Here is a 23,265-nt window from a genome sequence, read left to right on the forward strand (position 1 = left end):
AGAAAGTTCATTGCCAATTGTGTGACTGGCAGAATAGGAAAGAGTTTTTGAATCGCACCACATAAAGGTTTACAGTGATATCACTTTAAAGTAGTTGGGTTCTAGCAAAACATATTGTTAGGAAATCTGTTGCCAAAAGGGGACTTTACCAGGGTGAACAGGGATGAGTTTCAGTACTTGCCATAATGAGAGGTATACGTGGCTACATATTATTAGATTAGAAGCAAAATGTAGCTATTGTGTTTCTCTAAAACAAAATTTGGCATGTTTTGTTTTCTTCTTATAGCCCTTTATTGAGCAGAGCTATCCATAGGGAATGCAGTGCACGTTTTCAATTGTGTGATCTGCAGTGTTGCACACGCAGCTGCTTTTCAGATTCCTTCTACGTGTTCACTTAAACGCAGTGCACACAGTTGTAGATGGAACCAATCCCGTCACTTTCTTGGCTCGATTTAAAATGGTGTGGAAGGCCGCCTGCGCAAGCGCTAATGACTGTGACTCTTTCACAGAGTTTCATCTTGCCTGCCCCAACACGCCCGATTTCCTTTATTACATCTGAAGATACAGACTTCCTTTATGATCTCTACTCCACGTTATGATCTCTTCCACTTGAAGGCCCTTTTGCTGGGCCTAAGGAGGGGGCTTTCATTCACTGAATGCAAGTTACCAGCACGAGCCGGTCAAATTGTAGCAGGTGGAAGGAGATGCCGAAGTTCTGTGCTGTTTGACAACTGAGAATATAAACAAAACTCACTTTCAATCATCTGGCTGCTTTTACATTTAAAAGTTCTGAGCGATTCACAAAACATAGTTTTGTTCAGTCATTAGGATTTTTTGTTTTTACAACTAAGGGCTCCAGGACACCCTTGGTTATAAAGGAGCTTTGTTACCAGAGTAATTTGTGAGTTATTACTGCAGGCTTTCAGTTAAAACTTGAGCTGTGATCAAGGGTAAAATGAGTAAGTGCGGACTGGCTGCTCCGACCTGCTCTCTGCCGGTCATTCGTCTGTACAAGTGCCAGGAGGTTTTCAGTGACGGGAGATTCAGTGCCAGTTGCAGGAGAGGAGAGTAACAGTGTTAGTGAAAGTCTGCCGATGTCTGGAAAAAGAAGTCCTGAAGTCCTAGCTGACTCATTGCAGCCCTACCCGACACTTGTAATGGGGTTGACTTCTGACAACTCATGGCCGTTCATTTGTAAAGGTTCAGTTAATGTGATCTGTGCTATTAATTGGCTGGATAACATTATTTCAATGTTATTAGCACAGTTCAATTTAATTGGCACCGTGCAATTCCAGCACGGTTTGAAAACATGTTTCATTCAGTCTTTTTTTTTTCTTCTTGCTTCCAAGCAGGATTTCAGTCTTGCACCAATTTTAGCTCTTTCTAATCACAAAGGAATATTTGTGTTTTTTCTGAGGGTGTGTAACTTTTTGTATTCCAGGTCTCTCTGGCACAGCTGTAATGGACGGCAGCAATGGCACAAACAACTGTCCCACTGAAATGGGTGTACAGGCTGTAGTCCCAGCTGGTTCTGATATTCAGGACCACGAAAACTGCAAGGCAAGGATGCCGTGTTCTCACTCCCTTCCAAGTTACAAACCCAATTTGCACTTTACTGGACACAGGGAGGAAGACAGGCAGAGCCTTGCTTCCCAGGATTCAGGTATTCCCACGCTGGAAATCAGTAACCCAGAGCCCATACACTGCAGCGGACTGAACGCTAAACCAAACCACAGCAATGGCGGGTTCGTGTACGATCCAGTGTTGCTAGGTTCCGGCATAATGCCGGTGGAATCCCAGGGCCCAGCTACACTGAACCTGGAATCGGAGACCAGCATGAAGAAGTCCTCCACTTTCCCGCGCAGCGGCTACGACACGGTGAAGCTCTTCAGCCCGTCTTCCCGGGCCCTCAACAGGAGCGACGACATCTCCGTGTGCAGCGTCTCCAGCCTCAGCACGGAGATGTCCACCACGCTGTCCATCAGCAACGAGGACATCCTGGACTTCATGGTCACCAGCGACTCGAGCGCCATCGTGAACCTGGAGACGGACGAGGCCCACTTCACTGACGTCACCCTCTCCTCTCCTCAGGACCTCGGCAGCGGCAGCCCTCGTCACCAGCAGGGACTTCCTCCCCAGGAGGAGCCCCGGCACAGGAAACTGGGGCCCCTGGCCAGCTTCTTCACCAGGTGGCGTATGTCCTCTGCCTCTCCTCTTCACTGTCAAGCCCAGGCGTTTCAGATGATTCGTTGCTTAACCCTGAAACCATGCTCATGAGAACAAAATTATCAGTTTTCAATTATAGAATACTCGTCCCAAAATAAAATTGTACCATAGTTGGTACATTTTCTTTGGTTTGGCAAGGTTGCTTAGTGTTTTCAAACTCATGTTTTGATGCCCTGAGCTGTATTTTCCTCTCAAATGAGTGGAAGGTTGCATTAATTATTTGAAGACAATCTGAACCCTAACCCTAACCTACCCAAACCCTTAGCTAGGGTTAGGGTTAGGATTCTTAGAAAGCGTAGAGGATGTTTGATGGCATGGCTGTGTTTTAGGACAGAAATGAAATTTAGGAAAAGTGATATTTCAAAGTTATTTTCACTTTTTTTCTTGCATACTGTATACTGTATCGCTCTATACTCTGCTTTGCCTTAAATGGTGATGTTGTCTAAATTGCCCTACAAGCGAAAGATTGGAAGACAGGGGTAAGCTTTTCAGACTGTTGCATTTGTCATTACATACACTGGCATTTTAACAGATACAGCTGAAATGTGTTGGGTATCCCTGGCTCTTAACCTATTTAAGCCTGAAAACATGCTCATTGAGAACACCATTCAACACAAAATTTCTAATAACAGAATGCTTGTCCAAAAATAAAATTGTACCATAGTTGATACATTTTCTTTGGTTTGGCAAGTTTGCTTAGTCTTTTCAAACTTTTATGTTTTGATTTCCTGAGCTATATTTTCCTCTCAAATGAGTGGAAGATTGCATTAATTCTTTGAAGAAAATCTGAACCCTAACCTTCCCAATCCTTAGCTAGGGTTAGGGTTAGGATTCTTTAGAAAGCGTAGAGGATGTTTGATGGCATGGTTGTGTTTTAGGACAGAAATGAAATTTAGGAAAAGTGATATTTCAAAGTTATCTTCACATTTTTTTTTCTTTCATATTTCGCTCTATACACTGCATGGGCCTTAAGTGGAAATTTTGCCTAAATTGCACTAAAAGCAAAAGATTGAAAGACAGGGGTTAAGCTTTTCAAACTGTTGCATTTGGCATTGCATGCACTGGCATTTTAATACTCATTTCTGTGTGTCTCTTATCTTGGTGTTGACACACTCCTGGGTAGAGAGAGACAGCTGTTTGGAATGGGTTCATCTTGCATCGCTCTCGGGTTCAAAAGTGAGGGGGAAAACAATTAAGAAAATTCTAGAAAACGTCGGAAATGTCCAGGACCGTTTAAACTACTAACTACCCGTTGGGTTCGAGGGGCTGAAGAGCCACCTCTCGTTTGTGACATTTCTTATGTCCTGAGCCAGAGGTTGCTGTGTTTGAGTATTGTGTGTATGCCCTCTTGGTAATTAGCTGCAGTCTGTGGAATGTGTCTGAGTCATGAAGAAGTGACTGTGAAAAAACACTTCACTGTCCTTCAGGCATCCCTGCGAAGCTTTAATTGTTGCAGACACCATCTTAAAATGCCCTATTTAAATCCTACAGTGTATTTTCAGACATTCTTAGGCAGTTGCTGAACCTCATGATTTGCCAGACAGATCATACAGTACAGAACTGCAGCATATTTTCTTGTAATGTCCTACTTGTAGTAAAACAATTTGTGCTGTTTGTTACAGTATTTCCATTCCAGTTATAAATGTGGTTACTGGCACTTTCATTTCAGCTGCAGATAGTGTAGTTTAAGTTAACTTGAATTACAGTAATCTGAATAATGTTAAATGTGTGATGCCCAATGAGAGCTTCTGAGCCAGGCGTATAGAGAGGCTCTTTAGGCTTGTGTATCTAATAGTGGGCCAGATGTTATTTTTGCTTTAGAAATATTTTTCTGTAACTCGCACCGCTCAAAGGAATTTCAGTTAAGCACCACAATTTCCAGACTAGGCATGCAAAGTTAAAATTTCAGGAAAGAGACCTGGATGCGTTTGCTTCTCGGAATCAAGCCTTTGACATTTTCAATGCTTCTTCAGGTCTGCCTTAGTCGCGTTACTGAGTCAAGTCCCAGCCTGTGTGGTTTCCTCCTCTAATCTGAGCCCTGCTTTCCGGGACTGTTTCTGAGTCGAGTGGGCAGAGACTGTCTGCGGCTATGAGCACAGATCAAACGCAAGAGGTGGTAAGCACTCCAGAGCTCCAGGGAATGTTCGCAATCTGAGTGGAAGAATGGACTTTGATAGGGAGACGGCTGAAGTCACCTTGGATTTTACCCGTCAGATACGCTTTTTGCTACTCAGCTGAGGGATAAACTCTTTAAATCAAAGTGAGGGAGCTCTTGTGCACTGTTTCTGCCCATGTGTAAAAGGACAGTGGGGCCAATCCGTGAAGACTCCATCCTTATTAGTTGTGGGGGGGCAATTGGATCAGTACATGTATATGAAAAGGATTAACTACTGCTCTTCCGGTGGAATTTTTTACATTTTCACTCCAGTAATAAAACAGCCTAATCCATCTGAGCTCATGAGACAGGGGGCCTCAAATCTGCTCAAATCTTTGGATTCTGTGCAAACTCCTGTGCCTGAACTCTTTTTCAAAAACTTACTGGCTGCCTGTTTTTCCTGTAAATTGGATCACAAAATCCATAAGCAATATTGAAAGTCTTAAAATTAACCTACAAGTAAAGAGGATAAATGGTATTCTAAAGTTTATCACAGTTTCTGAATGGCCCACATACACTCAAAGTAGGTTTTAGAAACAGGAAAATACTTCAGTGGAAATGAGAACAGAAGCAGAAATATGCTGGTTACTGCAGTAATATTATCTGCAGAGTTTTAACAATCTTTTGATCCACCATTATAATCAGAGCTCTGAAATAAGCTTTACTACCAACAATATAAAGGTTAATTTATTGCTCTGATTAGAATATTGCAGCATCTAGATTAAAAAAGCACGCCTGAACTGCAACATCAGATGTATTTACCTGTGAAAATACACCTCAAAACCACAGGCCAATCACCATCTCATACTGTGGTGGTATATCCTCTTGGAATAAGCAAATGTTTCAGTTTAGTGTGGTTTACAATGACTTTTCTGAACTTATGTTTTGGCTGAACGATCTGTTAAGCAGTAGACCCAGAAGCTGACAGGTTTTTGCAACTCATTTAATGATCTAATACTTTTCATAGCAACCATTAAAAAAAATAAGGCTGAATAATACAGATTTTCATAGACTTTAATTTAGTACAGTTGCCTCTGTTCCTTCCCAGAAGAAAGCTGAATATTTACAGTTTTATCTAACTGGGTAGGGTTTTGTGGCAAAGCGTGGTTTACTTTTCTGTAAGTGAGCTAACCCATCCTGAAAAATCATTGCTGACTGATTGTGGGAATCCGGCTATTTAAATAAATTAAGCAAATCATCTTGGATGATTGTTACATTGCACATATATATGAAAATAAATTGTCACGTTGGAAATAATCCAGGGTCCTGGATTATTTCACATTACACATTTTACTTCAGTGTGCTCTTGGCACTTCAATGTGCAACTCAGGCTTACCAGGGTTCCAAGTATATAAGGTGCTAACAGGCTGCCTAAGTGAAATCCCAGGCATGTTTGGATATTGTCTTTTTTAGTATAAACTGTTTAGAATTTTTACTAAATACTCTAGTATTTATACTTTAGGATTTTTAGTATAAGCATTTCCCTGAACATTATATTTTGTCTATCCCATTCCAATCATTAGCCTTAAGGCATTTTTCGACAGGCACAGTGGTGACACACTGGCAATTTAATATTTCTTACAGTATGATTTACACAGGCTGTATGTCAGTCCTGTGAGATTGAACAGTCTGTCATAATCTGCCTATTTCACTATCGGAAGTCACAGTTGAAATAGTGTGACAATCACACTAAAAATTTCCATGTGTCTGTACTTGTCCTTTCTCTAGTGTTACTCATTCTCAGTGGTGACAAAGGCTTATTTTATTAAGTAGTTTGCACTTGCTTAATTTACAGAAAGCATGCTAATTCTTGTAGCACCCATTACCAGCCAAGCAGTTTATTTTTACTCTTTAAGTTTAGATGGGATTTGCAGTATTTTGCAGCTAACGTGTCTCTTCTGTGCTACTAACCTTAATACAGTTTAAGTTGTGCCTTAAATGTAAAAATATTGTCTTAGGTTTAAGATGTTGAACTACTATGATATTTAGGTAAATATATTAGTTATGAATCTCCTCCCTGATGTAAAAATAGACAATTTGTGGTATGTAGTGAATCATTTTTCCATCTTCCAAAATTACATGTATCTGTCTACTATTTTTTGAGCAGAGGTTGTTATTAGGCAATTCTACAGATATTTAAGCAATCACGTTATATCAAGTTATCTGTATGTTACTTCAGCTTTAACATTTTCTTAATGGCTTTAAAAGTGCCTGCTGAAGTCTGTATGTTTTCTGTAGTAAAAGCCTAAATATACTGTAAAGGTGGAACATGTTCATTTTGTAATGCTGTTCTTGCAGCCATTTTATAATGGAAATTCATTGTATTTGTTCAGTGTCTTTCATGGCAGTTCTTAGTACTCTTTTACATAAAGGAGGGAACCCACCTATGGGCGCTGTGATGCACTGGCAGCCCCACTACACAGCAGAGCAGGTGGAGGAGCCAGTTACCACACCAGTCGAATTAAGGGGGAAGTCTGGATCATGCAATTTCAAAGTGGAATTTAAGTAGGACAAAGTAGTAATGCCCCTGCATTTAACAACAGTGTCGTGGGATCTTTAATGACCACGTAGTCAGCGCTGTGGTATAATGTCTCATCCAAAGGACAGCATTATAACATAGTCTGACATACTGAGATTTGGATTGAAAATTGTGCTCTGTGGTGAGGAATCAACACCACTTAGGGCAGTAAATTGGATTTCTGTGGAGGTGTCCCTTCCCAGTAATAACCAGGCCTTACTTTTGTTAAATTTCTGAGATTAGAGGAGATCAGGCTACAAGATTTTAACATTAGAGAGGCAGATTCGTAGATGCATGTTCTCTCATTGCTGTTGTGCCAGATGTTTTAACACTGGACACAGACATGTTACAGTTAAACGGTAATGGACTGAGCCCCTCCTGGAAATCATCTTGCACCTCACTAGGGTTTTTGCCTCTATGTTGTGAGTGAAATATTTTTATTTGTTCGTTCAAGAGTAGCGCAGGGCTGCATGAAATGACTTGGATTGTGTTTAAATTGGCAGATATCAAAGTGATTACAGGGGACTTCATTGTGATTTTCTGTTGAGTACTGCTTTTCATGTTGTAGTGCAGCTCAGTTTTAAATGAACAGGATAGCATATCATAAGAATCACCAAATAAAATCTTAACACGGTTATCTAAAGAATCATTTTTTTTCCAGTGCTCTTTAACTAGTTGTTATAAATTTTTGTTTTAATCATTGAAGTGTCTTTTAACCCTCTTCCAGAAAATACCATCTGCATCATTAAATTATATTTTCATGCCATCTTAGTTTGTATTAACTGGCAGCTATGCTTGTCTTTTCCCTATAATACAAACTAATCAAGATAAGATCTTAGTAGGTTGAGGGTTTAAATACAAAATAGGTTTTCATTCAGTAGGTTTACTCAGGCCTCTCTTCAGGTCTCAACTCTTCATTAAAAGGAAAATTTTTGTATCAGGTCCATTCCGATTCAGTTTAAAAGCACAACAATCATTATTTTTCCAACAGTAACTGTATATTTTCTGGAACTTTGTTGTATCTGTTTGAATCCCTAAAGAAATATTGTCAGTCACAATACATCTGATTTTTCTTGTGCTACTGTGACTTTATTCCCTGAGCAGACAATTTGTGAAACTGTTGGAGTGACAGGCCACTTGCTCAGGTGAGAAACATTTTAGCTGGTCTTTTACGCTGTTGTCCATTCCACATTAGGATTCACAAATATTTTAGAGAGCCAAATGTCCTGAATCATCACTTTTTAAACATGTACATTTGTCAAATGCCAATTACTTTCATTTATATTTTAGTGGTGTATATGTGACCCCGATAAAAAAAAAAACCCTACAGGAATTGGTTTGCTTCTAGTAATTCGACTTTCTAACCACGTGATTAAGCTGGGAGTTCACAGCAGTTTTTTATACCCTTAAGTGTTACAGGGAGGAAGTTTATTTATATCTGGTTTTGTGGTAACTGTGGGTTAACCGATTGGTGAACAGCCCTGTATTGTAAGAAATTAAGTAGCCTGTTTGTCAAAATGTTTTTGTACTCTGAAGTGTTTGCTTGCTGGAGGAAAAAAATGCAATGCTTCTTTATGTAAGCATCTCTTTTTCTGAGATTTTTATGTAGTAAAAATGTTGGAAAGCTATTTCACAGTAAATATTTGGAATTAGTTCATTGCTGTTCCTCTGACTCTGTATTTAAAGCTCAATGGGGAGTCGCTTCAGCAGGACAGCATTACAACATCCCCAGATCAAAGTTCTGTTCTTTTTATTTTAAGTGTCTTTTAATTCCTCACTCAGCAGTTTATGCAACCTCTGTGTGGGCCTGTGACTTAGAACAAGTGAAAGTTCACAAATGTTGCTGCAGGAATGCTGTGAGAGGGAGGAGCTATGTTCAGAAGTGGAAGTCTTTAAAGGGCAGTTCTATTGGGTGCCTTTGAAATCATTGCTTATGTAACGTGAAACCAACGTGTAGTTCTGTGTGGGAAGCCAAGGGCTGTTGAAGGTTTTGCAGAAGTGTTTGTTGTTCCTAGGCACTCCCTTCTCTTCTACATTTCCCTCCTTCTTCTCCTTCTCCCTTTTAATTTCTATTCAGCTGGTGGTACAGTTCACTGTGTCTCAGACTGTGCTGCACTAGTTACCTTTGAGCTGTAACACTACATCACCTTGGGGCTGAACTTCTGCAGCTGTAGTACTGTAGCTGTTTCTGCTCTGTGTGTCTAAGTATCAAGATGTTCTCCACAGACTGTGTGAAGTTACAGCAATGACTTCTGCTTTCAGAGGGAAAGGATTTATTTTTTACTAACACCTGAAACAATGGCTGCACCATCCCTACTCCTGCTCATTGACAGGTCTGTACAAAACAGTGCTGTTTATCGCTTTTTCTTTGGGTTTTTGCTCTGGCTGTTTTTTTAAAAAGTGGAGATGAGGGATCTTGTATAATATTACGGTAAAGCTCGCTAGCTCTTTGTATTAATTAAAAGGATGTGAATAAATGCCACATGTAATGTTTGATCAGACAGACAATTTGAGATTTCTGAAGTTTGCTTTCAGCTTACTAAAAGTAAAAAAAAAAAAGACTACCTTGTACACTGAACTATTTATGAGTAATTGCACATTTAATAGCTTTTAATCTTTACATACAAGTGTTCATTTTTTATGTAATTGTATTCATTTTACTGTTGTTCCTTAAGTATGAGGTTACTGCAGTTCAGGACTTAATGTACTTTCGTGTTAAGCTGGAAGGGTTTATCTAGTTTCAGCTAAATCATTGACTTTCCATTTCTTGCTGGGAGGGTACCGACTGCCTTTAACTTTAGCATGACAGGGCGTAACCATTTCTGCTGTATTTAGTATTGAGCACGTCATTACATCCATGTTTTATTTTTTTGTGCCATGCACTGTTTGTACTGCATTGATTTTTTTTCCCATGAATGTTTACTTTATGAAGCACAGCCGAAAACCTGTTTATGGATCGCTCCAGGAAAAACCGACAGCTCTTAAAAATGTTGTCCTAACTTGCTCTGCAAATTAGTGATGCTAATTTGGTGTGATGTGACTGCCAGAATATTCCCATGATTCTGAAATTACGCTGCACAAGTCTCAAGGCAGGTGACATGGTGGCACAGGGGTCAGCATTGCTGCCTCGCAGTGCTGGGACCCTGGGTTCAATTGCTGGGGTGCAGTCTGTGTGGAGTTTGTATGTACTCCCTGTGTTCGCATGGGTTTCCTCTGGATGCTCAGGTTTTCTCCCAAAGTCCAAAGATATGCTGCTAGATTACTTGGCTTCTGGGAATTTTTTTTTAACCCTGTAGTTAAACACCTGGTCTTTGTGTGGAAGAAACTATATTTTAAAAATTAATACTCAAAATCATGTAATGATACATTCACCTCATCACACTGAATCCAGGATGACTCTAAGAGACTCTCTTTCTGGTTATCAGTTTCTCTAGAGCTTGAAATTAAAGTTGGTAACAAAATATTACGAACAAATTAAAGCTCACTAAGCATCTCCCTGGGGTTTTCTGCTCTCTTTAAATTTTTTTGTGAAACTTTTCTCTCAACATGGCTGTCTTTTAAACGCAAATTAGTTATGTTAAATTAGTAGCAAAGAGAATATGTGATTCCAGGGAGGCGTTTGTGGAAATTCTTTGGACAATAGAAAGTAATCAAGGTAGTGAAATTGTAAACCATATTACAGAGCGTATAGCTCAACTGTAATAAAATTGTACTAATTGGTTTCCCACTTGTTCCCATTGGTTTAGTAAATTGGGCAACTTTGGTCAGGTCACCAATGGATTAGAAATGAGCATAAGGTAATCTTGTTATTCTTCAAACCAGACTTTTGAAGCCCATGCTCCAAATCTTACCGATTGTTGATTTTCCAGCTGTGTAATATGCATACTCTAGATATACTCTTTGCTCTGTAACCAGTGCTAAAAACCTTGTTCTGGTGTTTATTTAATCAAGAATGGGTTGCTGTAACATGCTCTTTCTGCTGGTACTTAGGCTAAGATCCTTATGTATTATATATCATCATCATCAAGGTCTAGCTCTCACAAGCATTTGTTGTAGCTTCTTTACATTTCCAGTGAAGTATCAGATTAATTCAAATGTTTGTGTTAAAATGCAGTTTAGCCTGCTAACATGCAAGGCTCTGGTTTAGATCCTAAGAGAAGTACTCGACCTCTGAATTGGAGGTCTATCAGTCTTTCGTACTACCCCAGAACTAGGTGGAAATCTGTATATAGAACTGGGGCTTTAATGGATATTATAAACCGATTTAACTTTTTCTTCCAGCAGTTTTAATACACATATAAAGCATACATTCAGATGTTTTATTTGATTTTTCCTGATTTCAGTGTTATTTGCTAAGATTTATCTGCTGCGCAGATAGCAAACAAAACCTTGCAGATATCTACTGCTGTGATTATTTAGATGAAAAAAAAATTCTATTAATCCATATTCCTGTTTGGTTAATGACGTCTGAGCCATTGATTTTAAATGGATTGATTTAAAAGTACTGATACTGTCTTCCTGTTTTGTCTTCACTAAAACACAAGTTCCGTTTTCTCTTTGAGTTTGAAGCCCCTTATTATCGTTAGTAGTGTGCTTTTGGAAAAGCACTTTGGTAAGAGAGGGAGAGATGTGCCACAATGCCTTTTATTTGAAGGGACCAGAAGGAACATGGCTGGCATGGTGGAGCAGTGGTTAGCATTACTGCCTTGTGGCACTGGGGCCCGGCGTTCAATGTGCTGTGGAGTTTGTATGTTCTCCCAGCGTTCACTGTTTTCCACCTACAGCCCAGGACATAATGGTAAATTAACTGGCTTCTGGGGAAACTTGCTCTGATGTGCGTGTGCGCATGTCTGCGTCCTCCAGCCCATCACGGGGCATCTTGTCCAGTGTGTACCTATTGTATGCTGAGACTCTGTTGGATGACTCAGTTAGAAAATGGGTGGACAGAAGGAACTTGAAGACATTCTTATGTTTAAGAGTTGGAGTTTGATAGTTTCAGGCTAGTTGTAGTTGAGTAGAATAAACGTATTTTTAGAACACTTAGGCCTACAGTACCGTACTTCTCTATTGCTTTGTGTTACATGGTGAAATTGTGATTTTCTGCCCTTGAAGTTTTTTGTTGTTTGACATTTACTAGAGCAAACTTAAATTGGCAGCAGTTAAAAGCTTCCTGTCATGCAGGTTCTTCTGAATGTGAAAATTATTATTATTGTACTTGAAATATAAACAACTCCAGCAACAGTTCCTGCTGCTCATGAAAGAAAAGTGCTTTGATAATCCAAACGCAATAATGCCTCCATTGATTCCGCCACAGGAAGCATTTGTAACTATTCGAAATGGCAACAGTTCAGAATGTACTGTACTGTGTGTTGTGATTGATATTGTATTCGTTTTTCTGAACTGGTATATCCAGCAACAGAAATGAATGCCGGAGGTCTTAAAAGGACAGCACTTCCCACAGGGGCTGTGCCATCATTAATCCATATCACAAATTAATTGCAAATTACTGCGTTCTCTCTATAGAGGGTAGGGGAAGCAGTTGATTTCATGGTCTTTCTCATATTAAAATTGTCTAGGCCTCCATTTCAATCAACAGGAGGTAAACCGCAGTTTGTGGAACGCTGTAAAAGTGAAAAATAGTACAAATATGCTGTAATGATACTGTATATTTCTTATACATGTAGGGAGCAGAATGTCTGACAGAGATCCTTATAAATTTATAAATATATATAATAATTTATAAATATAACCATAATAAATGGATTTTACATTACTTTTAATATACCTGCAGAGTTTAGATACTATAATTGATTTGGAACACCAGTATATTTTCATAGTGTGAAATAAGATTTTGAAGACTTGTATCAGGCCTCTTCTAAGTCTTCTCTTTTCAAGAGTGAAAGGGTTGATTTAAAGAGCATGTAAGTATCTTTCACAATGAGCTATTTCTAGCCTAGCTTTTCCGTTTTTAATTTACAATTTGTTTTTAATATCCACATGCATGCCATACCTTGCACTTGGCGGCATTTAACATCTGCCAGGCGTTTCCCCCGTCATGAATTTTATCTACACCTTTTTGAATTATGTTTGCTAACCCTCTTCATTTGGTATCTTCAGCCGTAGGAGTAGGGAGTTGTTTTGTTTTTTTAAAAAACACAGATTTAAGTGCGCCTTTGGATGACCTGCATGTCTAAAGGACCAGTTACAGAGATCCAAGACATTGCATGACTGGAGAGGGAGAAAGATTTCTGCTCTTTGCGTTTTTATTGCAGAAGTTAATTTAAAAGGTATACATGTATTGATTACATACCTTATTAATTCCAATATTGATGGCAATAAGAATTACACTTCTGTCCATTTTTGCATTCTTCATTATTAAATAAAGTACAGAATCAAAGGATTGTGATATTAAGCGGACTTAACCATGTGTCAACCCCACTTGGGTTGAGTCTGCTCCTCCAGATTTGTGTAAAAATAGCCCTGGTGGCTAGATGGGGAGCTGTGAGTGCACTGTGTGGTGGGCAAGAGCCACATGACTCCTCAAAGGAATGCCACAAGAAAAAGGATCAAAGAAATGTCCTACACTGACCCGCTAAATTACATTATTTTCAGACTGAGTGGATTCGATTCATATTTTCCAAAAACGTTACCCCACTTGTTTTGAATCAGAGTCACAGTACACAAAATCTAAATATTATTGAGATCAGGAGGCATTATTTTTCCACAGAGGATTGTAGGGGTCTGGAACAAGCTAGCCAGCGACGATGTCAAAGCCGATATCAGATGTTTTTCAAGGCAGGTGGATGCTTAGTTGGCTATTATGAGCTGAATGGGCCAACTTACCTCTCCTTGTTTATAATCTGCTTACTCCAGGTGTCGACAGCCTTTCAGAAGGGGCATGCCAAGAGTTAGCTCATGCACTTGTTTGTAAGGGTATGAGTGCCATTGGTACTTTTTTAATGTTAAAAAGCCCTAATTACATTTTAATGAATATAAATTTAATTTGTTAGCTGTTATATTTAAAGATTAATATACACATAAAAGGCTACCGAAGGGACAAGGAACTGTCCTTGTGTGAAAATACCAGTTCACAAAGGTGTGTTGATACAAATGCAAAAACAAATCCCCAATCACCGTCTTTTAAGCATCAGTTTTTTTCATCTGTCTTTTCAATGCAAAATTGATATCTGAAATATCATGTTTCAAAAATGAGTAGGCGTTTAAATAATGTAAAAGTTGTGGACAAAATCACAAATCAACCCAAACAAAATGCATGAAGCCCGACATCTCTAGTAGGATTTGATAAGATGCTATTGTAGCTCCAAAAAATCATTTTTGCTTGATTTTCAAACTGCAAGCTAACTTTGCGAATTGTGATGCTTTTCAAAATCCTCAACATCCATCCACTGAAACACTGAAAAATCCATGTTCCTGATTTCAAAGTTGTATGGTTTAACCAGAAAAGAAATCATCATCCCAAAACATTGGAAATCCTGAAATCTGACAAAATACAACCCAGTTTTCATCGTGCTGTTCAGGGTAGTTTTGTTTTTGTTTTCTAACAGATCTTGATTGCCTCAAGATAGTTCTCAAAGCATTCCAAAACCTTCTTTGGTTTTAGTGTTTGTCTTTACGCTTAAGTGTGAAAATGTTATCGGAGGCATGGATTGTGAGCTTTCCTGTGAAAAAAATTGGCTAGCCTCTCTAAAAAATTGTCAATAAACCAAGTGAATCATTTTTTTCTAAACCAAGGATCTTTCATTGGATGGCATGTTGTAGAGAATTACAGAACAGTCAACCATAGTTTTTAACATGTTTTAATGTCATTTCTTCATGGCTTATTAAACTTTTATTGCATGTGCCTTAATAAATAAATATTTAGTGTAACCATTTATGGTTTGATTGAAAATATCCTCTTTATGTAATGTGTGTGTATATTGCTTGTAACTCTACAAAATGGGCCATTTGAAGATAGTTCAATACTCTTTCAGGGCACTATATATGTGAAATTGAAAGGAACAATTAAGGATTGATTTCCTTAGAGATAAAACAGCTCATCCTTGTTATTCTGTCTTAATTAGCTTTTGTAGGTTCTAAGAAATGAGTTCAACTTGATATTACAGTAGCAAAAATTATTGTAGCTGTGCGTTGTCTTTTCTGAGTTAAATCAATAGTTTTTTCATTCCTGTTTTATTAATGAGGGTTCATAGTATTTATTGTTGGGATTCGCTCTGAGGCAGAGAGACCAGTGAGGGCTTAAAAAAGTAATTCCTGTTAAAAAGGTCCTTTTCAGCGTCTGTTGTACTTGGAGTGTAGCCTAACTAGGGGACCGTCTGAGAGGACATTTTTTACAAAGTGAATGCACATCTAGGAAGACAAGAAATGTTCCTAAAGTTTGTCACTTTTTTTGTGGAAAAGGATGAGGGCTTTACATTGTTGTCTAGACATTCTCTAATATTTTTAAGCAGTATTTTTGCCATATCAGATGTGCCAGTTATATCTAGTGGTTAGACGTGAACTGTAGAAGAAATGTTCCTTCTGTTGTTTTCCTTTATTTGACCTTGGGAATGGCCCGTAGTGCTCAGATTTTCTGCTGTTATGTTCTGACTGTGTCTCCCTCTTGGCTCTGCAGGAGTTTGTTTGCTAAGAAATTAAAGGAGACCAGGCCCTTGGAGCAGAGCGAGCCTGGGTGGAAACTGTTTGGAAAAGTGCCCCTGCGTGAAGGATCGGTCAAGGACCCGAAGAAGGTACAGAAGGTCAGTCTTCTGTTTTTTCAGGGTGACCAGACAGACTTGTGTACCCTGTCAAGGAGAGGAGAGAAACTAAAAATGCACACCATTTAAACATGGTACAAACGGAACTTTCGTGCTATTTGATAAACTTCACGGATGTTTGGGAAGTAACTCCAAAAACGAAGCCAAAACATGCTATAAAAAAGAGTTAAGAATTAGTGAGAACTGTTATTAATGTGGCACTGACCAGGAGGAAGGCACCACAGATTGCTCTCTGGGTATCGGTCTGCCTTCCTGCCTGTTAAATTCCCAAGTGAAGCCAGAAGTTAAGCATCATACTTTATTTCTGTTTTGTTTGCAAGTCTTCTGGATTGACATTTTCTCTGAGGCACAAGGAATTGGATTTGGAATGGCTAAACATCTGGTCTGAGAGTGTTAGACATTATTTACAGTGTAGTTGGGTATGTAAATTTCCTCAGAGTCCTTAATTGGCGTTCTCTGATGCACAGCTTCACTTCATCATTACTTCTCTTGCTAGAACACAACTTTACGGCTTTAATTTTAAATACAAAGGTGACATGTTGGAGGAGGTTAGAGATAAATGCTTGCGCCCAGATTCCCTGAAGATTATTATAATCGGCAAAATGTTCACATGTATTTATAGACGGGTCCTGTGCAGCAGATTCAGTGTGTGGTGCAAGTGATAAACACAGAACTGATAGAAAACATGAATTATGGTTCAACAGGAGGATACCGAGTCTCACAGAATGAGTGGTCTCTCAATGAGCAGTAATGCAGTAAAAGTATTAGAGATTTCTAAAGAAGCATCATTCCATTCTTTATTATGGGGGAAGACCTCATTTTTCTACATGTATGTTGACGTACAACGTCTTTTGCTGTATAGTAACTAAGTTTGTTAAAGTTACATGTTTGTCTCTTAATTCTATTGGAATCCTGCAAGATGATCTTAACAGGAGAGTTTTAAGATAAGGTCACAGTTTGTATAAATATGCCCTGAATAAGCAAATACTGATGGTGATCCATCATTGAAATTATCACAGACTGTCTCGAGTATACTGTCCTGTGATAAGGGGGGAGTGTTTTGATGAGCAAAGTTTGCTGTAAAATCCCTGTAAAACAACTTATTATGCATGTTTAAAGGAGTTTACCTTTCGTAGAAATTAGTAGTAAGGATGAAGGCTTGAACATTCTTATAGACTTTCTAGACATGTATAACTAAAGTACACATGATATATTGAATAGAAAAGATCATTCTAAAATGAAAGAACACTAACAAGATGTGTTATTCCGTTTTGCTGTCCAGTGTTTAATCTGAAAGACTTATCAGCCATTTACTGTAGGTACTTTTTCAAAGTACTGGAAGTGCTGATTAATTTGTTTGGTAAAATCCCCTGATCCTTTTAATGAAAGGAAATAGCCTTGCAAATGTTATACAGGCCCTGCTTATAGCGGCAGACATCTTTGAAGATTTACAGTTTGTCTTGTGTGAAAAGGCTTACATGTAATTTGAAATATAGAAGACATTTTATGTTTTATGATATAGAATGTAATGTAGGTACTTGTATGTTGTTACATCTAGTTAAACCACAATCAAACTACGTACTGTTTCCAAGGTTAAACTGCAATGCTTACCTCAATCCATTGATACATTCCTAAATTAACAATGAATTATTCCTTCTAATTAATGAGCTGGATCCCTTCTGGTGCCCCTGCCTTTATGAAGTAATCTGAACCTTTGTTTCCGGGTGTGTGTGTGCACTTGTGTGCGCCTGCTTCTGTAACCAAGAACGCTCTCTTTTCTGTTGTCTCCATCAGCGTTCGTAACTGAATCCATGGCTAACCAGCCTCAGAGTCTGAAAGAGACAGCTTGATTTACAAGTGCTGGCAGAGCCTGGTTCTGACCTGTTATCATTCCCTAGCAACACAACCAAGAAGGCGTGTTACAATTCTTGCAGCACAGGGCGCTTGAAACTGTAGAATTAGTGGCAGAATAAAATTAAACTGCCATGAATTTCATAATGAACTTCTTTTTACGAGTGAAACTCTTTTGGTGGAAAAAAATTCTTGTATCAGGTTTAATGGGTCAATCTGTTCAGTTGGTTAAATTTTTTTTAATATTATGGCAGTTCTGAAGTTCTATGTTTTGCATTTCTATTTAGTATTAATAAATACATATTTCACAAATATAAGATTTGGGCAGTATTTTTAGTGGTTTTCTGTGTTTCCTCTGGCCCACTGTTTTTTTTTATATGTGAGGATATTAAAATTATTGCAAAATATATTGAGGCATACATAAGAGTAGTTGAGATAACCAGAAACTTGATTCATTTAGTTATTTCTTAATTATTGCTTCAAATTTATCTTTTGTCTTTGTTAAATGTGGCAGTGCTTTAATTTGATACCTGTCATAGGAAATTTGTAAAATTTTGGCTGAGCAGATGGCTCATTTTACTCAATACTGGCATTCTAAAAAAGCACTTTTCATTTAAGATGGTGTATCTTAGGAATTTTATGACTCGTCTGTTATGGGACGTTACGTTTTTTTTTCTTATAGTACGTAGCTGTGCTTTTACAAGGGGAAGGATGAGAAATTAATATTAAATTATATTTAATATTAATTTTCTCTCCTGGGTCCTTTGATCACTGTCGCACTCTGTAGTCTCCCTGACATTGCTAACAGGTAGGATACATCATTTGTGATGTGAAAGTACCAAAAGTCAGCGGCTACTTCACAATATTTTTCTGTTTCTGCAAATAGAATCCCAGATCACCTGTGTGGAATTCCTAAAGTTTGTTTTCAAAGGGTTGTTTGCATTTTACAACTATGTTTGGAAATATTTACTTCTTACTTCCTTTGGTCAGCCAAAAGAATTTTTTTCCATTTACTACGCTATAAAACTGGTGAGTTTCAGACTGATACTTCATCCTCTGTGGTGAGCATTCAAACAACACACAAAAGGGAGCAATGCTTTAATCCCTCTTTGTGTTGCAGTGTTACGTCACTAGCTAGATGACACCCGAGAGGCAGGCAGGCTAATTCACAGAGTCGAGCTCTTCATTTTCTAAAGCCACAAGGCATTACCAAAGAGATCCGAAAGAACTGATTGGATGCCTGTCATCTGGCAATGATTATTATGACTGCTGAATCCTGGCTACTCCGTGCGGCAGTGACTAATACCAGAAGACAGCAGAGATTTGCAGGGAGAGGGAAAGACCAGCAAAAAGAAGACAATACCACCAGCAAGCCACAGGACTGATGCTGGATTCGCTATAGTAGCTGCTTGGGGAGGCTGCATCTGCTGTTCATGGTGTGTTCCAGAAGGCAGCATGGGCCGTCCGTCTCTGCCCTCTGCTGATGTGCCGCAAGGCCTGAGACAATGATACCGGGTGCAATGGAGTTTGTATCTAGTTGCATTTAAGGAACAGCAGCTTTCATGGTGAGTGCACAGCCTTTGCCTATATCCAGTGAAAGGGAGAGACTGAATGAGATCTCCATTAATCACTTTTTGCAGCACAAGGGAGGTATTATCTAAAAGGCAGATCATCACTTGACAGATCTATTCAGACAGATTTGACTCCAGTCTCTGTAGTACTGTGAGGTGACCATGATGCAGGGAGACTACCGACACCCTTTTCATAAGCTTTATTGGATTTTCTCTCGCACACTTTTTGCGTTTTAAGTTAAAAACAATGTTATTTTACTCGTTTGTTTGCCATATTCTATATTGAAAGGGGAAGGGAGGATGGTTTATTCTTTTGACTTTTCTTTGATGGCCACGGTAGGATTTTTTTTTTTTGCAGTGTGAAAAAGTTTTCACCGTATCTGCTTTTCATTGCTACTTCAGAGCTGTATTTTTGTTTGGGTTTTGTCGCTCCAGTAAGGCAAAGTATAATTGTCATTCGCATTTTCTTCATCAGTATTGATTGGAATCGAATTTCATTCTTTTTTTCTGCATGGCAACCAGTCCCCAAATGGTTGAATTTTATGTTGTGCTCGTTTTAATGTTGGCATTTCCAAAGATTGGGTCTCTTGCACGTAAATTTGATTTGAAGGACACAATTTACCCTAAGGGACTGTTCTTCAATCAAAATGGGCAGCATCCCAGATGGGCTTTATTACAATTAAATCTTAACTTCTGATAAACAGTGGCTTTCAGTGAGCTGGTCATCGGTGTGTTTTTGGATAAATTGGAAATCACCTGAAACCTGTTATCAATACAACGTTGGAGTTTTCAGCTGAAATACAGGAAAAACAGGAAATCTAGCGATTGGCAACTGCTGTCTTACATATTCAATTAAAGGAGTGTAGTCTTTCTACATTTTTTTAATTTAATTCCAAAACCAAAAAAAGTGAATAGTGTCTTATTAGACAATAAATGTGCACAAAATGTTATAAAATTATTATTTCTACATCGATTCTCTTTTGTTTAGGCATTTTTAACTTGGTCGTATAGAACACTTTTAAAATGGTATTTGATGTCTAGTTTCTCTTTGAAGGGTTGGATTGTAATTGTTTCAGACTTTGCTAGTGAAAAGCAATTCTATGTTTAAAATAAGTTAAATTGAGGAGTCTCAATTTTAAGAGAGAATTTAAAGGTGGTGATTTGAAATCCCTGCAGGCAGGGAACTGAGAAATGGGTATTGTTACTTCAAAGAGCATTTTGAGTGCACTAATCACTCTTTAACCCCTTGGGAACACTTTTTAAAGTGTTTCTGGGAATACATGTTCCATATAATTTCTGAAAAAGTAAGGTGATTTTTACCAATTTCCTCTTGACCAGTATTTTTGGACAGCATGTTTAAATTGGCAGTGAATGCATGTTCTTCGCAAAAAGGAGATTTTTGCGGCAGTGAATCTCACCGATGTATGAAGATAGGAAGAGTAGCTTTTGATTTAGATTTTTTTTGTTGTTGGCTGGGAATGTGGAATATATCTAGGGAATTCATGCTTGATTTTATTTGATTGAAGGTACATTGCCACGCTCAGAAGGTTGTACCTCTCGGAATCTGTTTCCCCTTTAACCTTTGTCAGACTAAGCAGTTAAAATACCTGCAATTTTGTGCACAATGGCTGCACCTTGCTGGATGAAACGCGCTGAGTTTTCAGAGGGCGTATTTGCGTTGCTGCTGACAAGCATTGTTTTGCAGGTTTTCAATTGCCGCAATTTTCCCAGCCCTTTCAAGTGACTTTCCTTGCCACATTTGTAGAACTACATAGTGTCCCTCCCTGCTGACAGAGTAAATGGCCAATAATGCTCACAGCATTTAGCTTTTGTCATGTAACTGACAGGACAGTGCAGAACCCGGAAGCTGCCTGCTGATCTAACAGCCGGTTTTCTCAACTCAGCCCGTAATATCAATTTGACTACAGTCTAGGCTCTTCTTTGAGGCTTACTGGAAGAACAGTGCTCCAGTCCCCTTTACAATCATTAAAATCTAAATTTGAAGCCTGTGACACCTTTTCCCTCATGATTTGGTATTAGCTTTCACTTGCTGTGAAGCCTGAAATGTGTGATGACTAAGAATGCGGATTGTCACTTAGCTTAGTGTGCTGTCACCCAGCCATACTGTTTTCTTCTCACATTAACATTTGTGGTATTGCTTATTTCAGTTGTAACACTTGACTCGCTGTTGTGGATTTTGGGTTTCAGTTCTCTCAGACATTTTCATTACCATTTTATCATTTCTACTGCCAAATTTTAAAATTTAAATGCATAAAAATGAAATTGAGCTCCTGGTTCTTCAAATGACTTCACTCGCACACAGTTGTATAACACAAGGTGGTTACGGGGTAATTTTAAGCCAGTCACTAGTCTTAATAACCTTAATAATTAAGGTACATTGCTGTGCTTTGTCGAGATTTTTTTCTGACATGTTTTACTAATGTGCCTTTTGAAAGACAGGAGCTGTTTTCAGGAGTTTATTGTAAGTCAGATCTCTGACTGAAATTTAGGAGAATAAGAACAAGTTTTGTTTCTCTTTATCCATTCAGTAACTTCTGTTTTTTATTTTTAGTTTCACACAAGAGATTCATTCAGTGTACTTTAATAATGTAGTAGTTGTTTACTCAGAATTCTAAGCAGTACAGAATGTTGCCGACTTGAGTCTAGGCTAATTATATTGTCTACTTAGTATGTACAGAAGGGCTTTTCTGCTGACATTGGTCTGATTTACCTCTGTGTGACCTTCAAATACTGAAGATGATCAGACTTTAGGTAATTCCACAGGCGCCAGCTTTTGTTTTAATTATTTTTTATGCAGAATTTTAGGCTACTTGTGATTTGAAATGCATATGTAGTTTTAGGTTTCTAACTTTTAGTGTTTTCCAGCTTATTTTTTATATTATAATTTACAGAGATGTATGAAATTATAAATGCCAAGCAAGTATGGCATTAAGTGCATTTTAGGTTCAAAATAAGGGTTTTACTTAACAGCTCCCTCTGTTGCTATCTTGAGGCAGAGCTACAGTTGATGTGAAGTCTACACACCCTTATTGAAATTGCAGGTTTTTGTGATGTAAAGCCAGAAATCAAGATAAATCATGTCAGACATTGTTCCATCTTAATGTGACCTTGCAACCAACAACATTCAAGAGTAAAACAAATAGATAATCATTAGGAAAAATAATTGAAATGAAAAAACCTACAACACCCTGGTTGTATAAATGTACACACCCTTTTATAATGGTGGCTGTAGCTGTGTTCAGAGTTAACCAATCACATTCAAAATCATGTCCAAAGGTAAGTAGCATACACCTGCTATCAATGAAAGTGATTCTGATTAACCCCAAATAAAAATCAGCTGTTGCTGTAGGATTTCCTTGAAACTTTCATGGTTGCATCCTACTGGGATAGCCATGGTTTGCAAGGAGCTGACAAAACATCTACGGGATCTTATTGTTGAAAGGTACCAATCGGGAGAGGGGTATAAAAGAATATCAAAGGCATTGGATGTACCATGGAGCACTGTGAAGACTATTATCAATAAGTGGAGAAAATGTGGCACCACAGGGATATTGCCATCAGGACGACCCTCCAAAGTTGATGACAAGACAAGAAGAATACTTATCAGGGAGGCTACCAAGAGGCCTACAGCAACATGTCTGGGCTATGGGGTAGGGTGGCAAGACGGAAGCCATTTCTCAGAAAAAACATCCAAGCCCGTCCAAATTATGCAAAACAAAATTCATTAAATCACCCCAAACCATGTGGGAAAATGTCTTATGGTCTGATGACACAAAGGTTGAACTTTTTGGCCTTAATTCTAAAAGATATGTTTGGCGCAAATACAACACAGCTCATCATCCAAAGAACACCATACCTACTGTGAGGTGGAAGCATTATGCTTTGGGGCTGCTTCTCTCCAGCTGGGACAGGGGCTCTAGTGAAGATAGATGGGATAATGACTAGCTCCAAATATCAAGATATTTTGGCACAAAACCTTCTGGTCTCTGTCAGAAAGCTGAAGATGAAGAGGAATTTCACCTTCCAACATGATAACGACCCAAAACACACATCCAAGTCAACCGAGGAATGGCTTCAGAAAAGGAAGATCAAAATCTTGGAATGGACCAGTCAGAGCCCAGACCTCAATCCCATAGAAAACCCGTGGAA

General features: G+C 38.5%; 1 protein-coding gene across 3 annotated transcripts in view; it reads left to right on the top strand.

The window, feature by feature from the left end:
* Positions 1-23,265, top strand: part of tbc1d14 (TBC1 domain family, member 14) — a 65,557-nt gene that overhangs the window by 6,751 nt on the left and 35,541 nt on the right. For all 3 annotated transcript variants that reach the window (XM_088937692.1, XM_088937777.1, XM_088937607.1), the window contains 2 exons: positions 1,442-2,189; positions 15,532-15,655. In XM_088937692.1, the coding sequence (XP_088793818.1) occupies positions 1,442-2,189; positions 15,532-15,655 (872 nt within the window). The remainder of the gene's footprint in view (positions 1-1,441; positions 2,190-15,531; positions 15,656-23,265) is intronic.

The sequence above is a fragment of the Atractosteus spatula genome, chromosome 1, assembly GCF_055471065.1.
Source record: "Atractosteus spatula isolate fAtrSpa1 chromosome 1, fAtrSpa1.hap1, whole genome shotgun sequence".
NCBI classification, from domain to species: domain Eukaryota; kingdom Metazoa; phylum Chordata; class Actinopteri; order Semionotiformes; family Lepisosteidae; genus Atractosteus; species Atractosteus spatula.